The following is a 6,090-nucleotide window of genomic DNA, read 5'->3' on the forward strand; positions in this document are numbered from 1 at the left end:
TGCTGAAAAGCATCCCAGCCCAAACATTGTGTATGCCCGGTATGCCAAATGGCCAGTCCGCCCCTGGAACTTGGTGTTAAAATGTAATTTCACAATGTGTTTCTTCTTCTGTCGGCTATTTCCTATCGGGGTCGACCACAGCGGATAAGCCTCTTCTTTGGCCTTCTTCTTTTCCTCTTACTGTACTTGGCGGTTTCATCTTCAGAATCCCTCTCCCAGTGTACCCTTGATTTCATAGTGTGCGTGTGCCTCCATAACTTCTGCAGTCACAATGGCCCTCATTTATCAACGCGGTGCAGCCCGAATAACGAGCGTACGGCGTAATCACCGCACGCAATAAATGAGGGCCACTGTGTCAAAATGAGAGAGCAGGTGCTTCCTCAGATCCATAATATCTTGAAATGAGTATTTTAATAGCTTTCCATGTGTACGGTTTCATATCAACATGATTCACAGCTCAGTGACGGGTTGTGAAAGAGGAAGCTGTATTACCTTCCTACCAGTGGTGTAAGATGTACTGAAGTCAAAGTACAAAAGTATTAGCATAAAAATTAATTATTACAAGCTCATAGCGTGGCACTCGGTGCCACGCTATGAGCTTGTATATCTGCTATTTTTGAAAAATCTAGACTTATTTTTGTTGTTGATTTTTTTCAAAAAACTGTTTAGTTCAGGTCTTAATGGGTTAAGCATGTTTTTATGCTAATACTTTTGTACTTTGACTTCAGTACATCTTACACCACTGGTAGGAAGGTAATACAGCTTCCTCTTTCCAGGTCTTAAAGGGTTAAAGTAGCAAAAGTCCTCTCTATGAAGAATGCCCATTTCAGAATGATGTACAATCATGTTATTGGATCATGTTATAGCCCTACAAGCTTGAAGATCGGCTATTTTTGGACATTTTTGATTAATTATTAATTAAATAAATACTACTAAATTTGCAAAGTAACTGACAACTAAAGCTGTCAACTTAATGTCTTGGAGTAAAAAGTACATTCGCCCCTTAGATATAGTGGAAGTAGAAGTATAAAGCATCAAGGAACTGAAATACTCCAGGAAAGTAAAAGTGCCTCACAATTGTACTTTAAGTACAGTACTTGAGTAAATGTACTTAGCTACTATCCACCACTGCTTCGAGCATGTTTTAACCTCACTCCACAAATAATGTAGCTGTCAGTAAGCTGTCATTTTATTGATTTGCAGTATGGACTATGTGAACTTGTACCCCCCCCCCCCGTTCCCTTCCTGGCTGTCACATTGCATAACCTTCCACATCACAACAACATGTTATAAACACGTTTAAGAATGAACGTAATACGTAGTCAGGTTGAGCTCGGGGCGACGGATGATGGATGACAGATTTGATGGACAAACTCTCCACCCCCCCAAACCCTTTTTGTCCCCACCCTCCGTTCCTTAATGGGGACTTAAAGCAGTGGTTCTCAACTTGTGGGTCGTGCACAGGATTTTTGGGGGGGGGGGGGGGGGGGGGGGGGCGATGACTGACAGTGAAGTGGCAATTTAAGGACTTTAAGGACATTTTTGATATCTCAAAAATAAGTAGACCATTACTGCATCAAAAGTAATCAAAAGTAAAAAAATATTATTTTCACAATATTTATCTGTGGAACAGAGTCAAACTAAATGCAATGCCTCGACCCCTACATTCCAAGTGCTTGTCAGGGTGGGGGGTCCTCAGTTCACTCAAATATGATTATTTTGGGGGGTCGTGGCCTGAAAAGGTGGAGGACCACTGACTTTAAGCGACTTACGACCACATGCTCACGTGCACAATGTCTACCATTGTGATGTTTAGTGGTTCTCACCGTGGGGTCTGCTCGGGGACCCCCAGGGGTCCTTGGGGTGCATGGATTGTGGCCTAATGCGTATCAAATTAACAACACATTTTAAATTAAAAAGTATGAGAATCATTGGTTTAAAGACCTGAGGCGATTCTTAAAAATGTTTTCTAAATCAGTTTTTTGAAAAAAATAGAAATAAAATGTTTTCAAGATTTTTCAAAAATAGTAGATCTACAAGCTCATATATCTGCTATTTCTGAATAGCCAAAGAAATCTAAAGTGACACAGATGCGTTCCAGGTCTTAATTGGTTAATACCATGGTCCTCAAAGTGGGGCCCCAGCTAAATGAGTTAATATAGCATAAAAAATGGTTTAACCACTTTAACCCTATACTGTACATCGGATATTTAGAAAATGTGGAATATGTTTGAAACATTTTAACAACACAAATCTTGTGTGGGGGGGTCTCTGGCACACAACATTTTCCGATGGGGGTTCGCGGCCAAATACATGTTAATTTGGGGGTCCTTGATATGACACGTGAATGGTTTGATGAATGCATGTTATGCCTCACTAAGTTGCTCATAATACACAACATTACAGATATCGACCTCACACACACACACACACACACACACACACACACACACACATGCCTGTTTACCCCGTGGCTTGATGTCTCCTTGGGAGCAACAGACAAAGGGAAGGAGGAGTTAACAAGGGGAGGCAGAGGGAGGAGTTCCCGCAACTGGCCTCTCCTCCTCCTCCTCTCCAACCAGAAAAAAAGAAAAACTGCCCAAGCAGCCAGTCTGTCTGACTGTGTTCCCCAACCTGGATGTATAGAGACGCCCGGGGCTGTCAGAGACAGTCAGAGCAGAGAGTGTGTGGTGTGTTGAGAGAGAGACAGAGAGAGAGAGAGAGAGAGAGGAGTAGATGATGCTGAGTGAATCAAGAGAGGGGCGGGGGCAGGAAACAGACGCTGGACAGAAACAGTGAAACACGCTCTCACATTGTCACAGTACAAGACAGAGAGCTGAGGCTACACTCCAACCCTTGCTTCTGCTCTGGGGTAAAAAAAGAAAGAAAAAAAGGACCTATGGATCATGCCAAGTGACTTGCACTGACCAACAGCTCTGGGACTAACAACTTCTTGGGACTGGACTTCCTCTCAAGGATATTCAGTTAAGTTGTTTCATTGTTTAGTTTTATTTTTTCAAAAAGAAGACTTTTATCATCAAGAAACTGCATGGTGGATATTGGATATATCAATCTGTGGATTTGCCCGGTGTTTTTGAGCTGTGATTTGTCCAAAACGGGAACAATGCCTGACTGACTGACTGACTGAATGAGTGACTGAACATTTGAGTCAGTAAAGCTGCCTCTGCAACTTGAGGGGGTGTGGGGGTGTGTGCGGGGTGGTGAGGAAGGGGGAGGGTAGTGTGGGCCTCATGTCTGGAGGGAAGGGGGGGTCCTTTCAACATGAGCAACTGACCCTCAACTTTGCCCCAGCAAAGACATCAACACAGATGGGGAAGGAAAATGTGTGATCTTCACTTTCATGAATCCTAGGGTTGGACTGAGACATCCTCCTTGTGTAACGGGCCACGCTCTTGGATGAACATCTTGCAGGGCTTCAAGGCATCCTGTGTTGGGGGACGTGCTGCTGTGTCCATTCATGGTGCATTCAGGGTGCAGGGCAAGCCTCTCATTGTATAGCTGTTACATAACAGACGCCCCTCTCTGCCGCCTCGTTCCCACCAAATAATGTACAATACGACCACCCTCAATTACAGTCTCCCCCCGCGATGGGGGGACGGTGTCAGTCTCCCCCCGCTGTTGGGGAATGTCACCCCTCTGGACGGCTCCAACTGTACCAAAAACGACGGGTTCAAATACCCGCTGTACAGCACGGTGTTCAGCATCGTGTTCGTGGTGGGGCTCGTCACCAACCTGGTGGCCATGTACATATTCACCTGCACGCTGAAGCTGCGGAACGAGACCACGACGTACATGATGAACCTGGTGGTGTCCGACCTGCTGTTTGTCTTCACGCTGCCGCTGCGCGTCTTCTACTTCATCAACCAGCACTGGCCCTTCGGCCCCGTCCTCTGCAAGCTCTCCGTGTCGCTCTTCTACACCAACATGTACGGCAGCATGCTCTTCCTCACCTGCATCAGCGTGGACCGCTTCCTGGCCATCGTGCACCCGCTGCGCTCGCGGGCGATTCGGACCAAGCGCAACGCCAAGATCGTGTGCGCCGCCGTGTGGGTGCTGGTGCTGGCCGGCAGCCTCCCCACGGGATTCAAGCTGGACACCACCTTCCCTCAGAACAACCACAGCAGGACGTTCTGCTTCGAGAACTTCTCGTCCAGCGCGTGGAAGTCCCACCTGTCCAAGGTGGTGATCTTCATCGAGACGGTGGGCTTCCTCATACCGCTGCTGCTCAACGTGGGCTGCTCCTTCATGGTGCTCCAGACCCTCCGGCGGCCCCAGACCATCAGCCGCGGCAGCAAGCTCGACAAGACCAAGATCCTGCGCATGATCATCGTGCACCTCTTCATCTTCTGCTTCTGCTTCATCCCGTACAACGTCAACCTGGTCTTCTACGCCTTGGTCCGGACCAAGACCCTCGAGGGCTGCTTCGCAGAGTCCGTGGTGCGGACGATCTACCCCGTGGCCCTTTGCATCGCCGTGTCCAACTGCTGCTTCGACCCCATCGTGTACTACTTCACCTCAGAGACCATTCAGAACTCCATCAAGCGGAAGTCACAGTCACAGCAGGGGAACCGGTCCTACGACCACAAGTTCTCAGAGGCCTTGCAGTCGGACAACAGCTCCCACCTGCATTGCAGCCTGAAGACTCTGAAAGCCAAGGTGTTCCACAATGAGTCCTCAGTCTGACTGTTTGGGTTCGTATTGACAGTACACAGGGTATTCAAGTCCAAGTGGTTTGGACTGAACTTCCAGGACAAATGGAGGCGGAAGTGGCTTTTTATTGAGTGCTTTGTAAAGCACCTGCCAAAGAAGTATTATGATTCCATTGTTCAATCTCAGGGCAAACGCACGGATCTGTCTTATTGATCCTGCCTGCTCTGCTGCACACTGTACTTTGACTTTTCTCTTTTGTTCACATTAATGGATCTAATATGACCACTTACTAACGCACCTGGTGGAATAATATGGTGTTTTGCGCAGTGTTGGGCCAGAAAACTGGAACGGAGTGTGAACACTGAGGAGCAGGACTTCCATCATAGTGAATGCTATATCATGTACCAATGTATCTGTGCGTTTTTGTGGTAAGTTGTGGTGCTCACTCTAGTATGTATTAATTTAAATGTAAAGTAATATCAAGCTATACAGTAGGTTATTACATCTGACGCCGGTTTGCTTTGTGAATCATGAATGGAATGGTCTCGGAAGTGCCTTTATTTTGCTATAGGGGGCACATAACTATAGAACCTATACGTCCTTATTTGCAATTGAATGCACTGACAGAATTCGAAATGCTGCACTCTCATGCTTCAAATAATGAATAAAAGTCACAAACTGTTTGGAAAAATTGGAATGCACGTGAGACCTTTTGTCAGTGAAATAAAGGATTGCTGTTACAATGGGAAAGTAGGCTAGTATGTCATTTTAAATGTTGGACTGTGACTTAACCTACTTGAAATAACACAGATGACTTAAAACATTCCATTCCATCAAGACAGTCAGGTTAACATGACACCATGCCTTTAGCTCTAATGAGGAAAACAGCCTGCTTTGTTCCCTAGGAAGAACACAGACACAGCATTTAAATGTCCTAACAAAGACTTGTTTTGTAAAATATGAACAAAAAACAAATGCTCGTTTTACTGTCGGCATACATTTTGGAATCTTGATAATATGGCCTTGATTTTCCAAACATGCAGATGTAACTTTACTCTTTAGGATTTGTATGTATGAAAAGTAGCACATGCTGTATATCGTCTCTGTTGACTGGAAACCTCATATGTCCCAAACTGTTACTTTTCAGGATTCAAATTCAAAAGTAGCAGATCTACAAGCTCTAAACGCGTCGCTTCACGCCACATTTCGTGCTTGTAGATCTGCTACTTTTGATGCTTTCGTGTGACGCTGTAGTGTGACAAAGTAGGGCATTAATTTACAAAAAAACACAAACGGTTAGAATATGGAGATAAGAGGTTTCTGCCCGACAGCAACAGGCTGTCGGGCATATTTATGCTCCGTCACACGACGGTGTCACGCGCTTAAAATAGTCTGGAACGACAGTATCAGCCTTAACAT

The 6,090-nt window shown here is 45.6% G+C and overlaps 1 protein-coding gene across 1 annotated transcript; it reads left to right on the forward strand.

The window, feature by feature from the left end:
• The first annotated feature begins 2,617 nt into the window (after positions 1–2,617).
• On the forward strand, positions 2,618–5,838 carry lpar6a (lysophosphatidic acid receptor 6a). The gene has a single exon (XM_084064248.1). The coding sequence runs from the start codon at positions 3,568–3,570 to the stop codon at positions 4,702–4,704; it is 1,137 nt and encodes a 378-aa protein (XP_083920374.1). The 5' UTR covers positions 2,618–3,567; the 3' UTR covers positions 4,705–5,838.
• Positions 5,839–6,090: the final 252 nt, after the last annotated feature.

The sequence above is a fragment of the Gymnoscopelus microlampas genome, assembly GCF_963454915.1.
Source record: "Gymnoscopelus microlampas genome assembly, chromosome: 8".
In the NCBI taxonomy this organism is placed as follows: domain Eukaryota; kingdom Metazoa; phylum Chordata; class Actinopteri; order Myctophiformes; family Myctophidae; genus Gymnoscopelus; species Gymnoscopelus microlampas.

Excerpts from the sequence above, each read along its gene's own strand:
- lpar6a (XM_084064248.1), top strand. The coding sequence starts at position 3,568 with ATGTACAATACGACCACCCTCAATTACAGTCTCCCCCCGCGATGGGGG.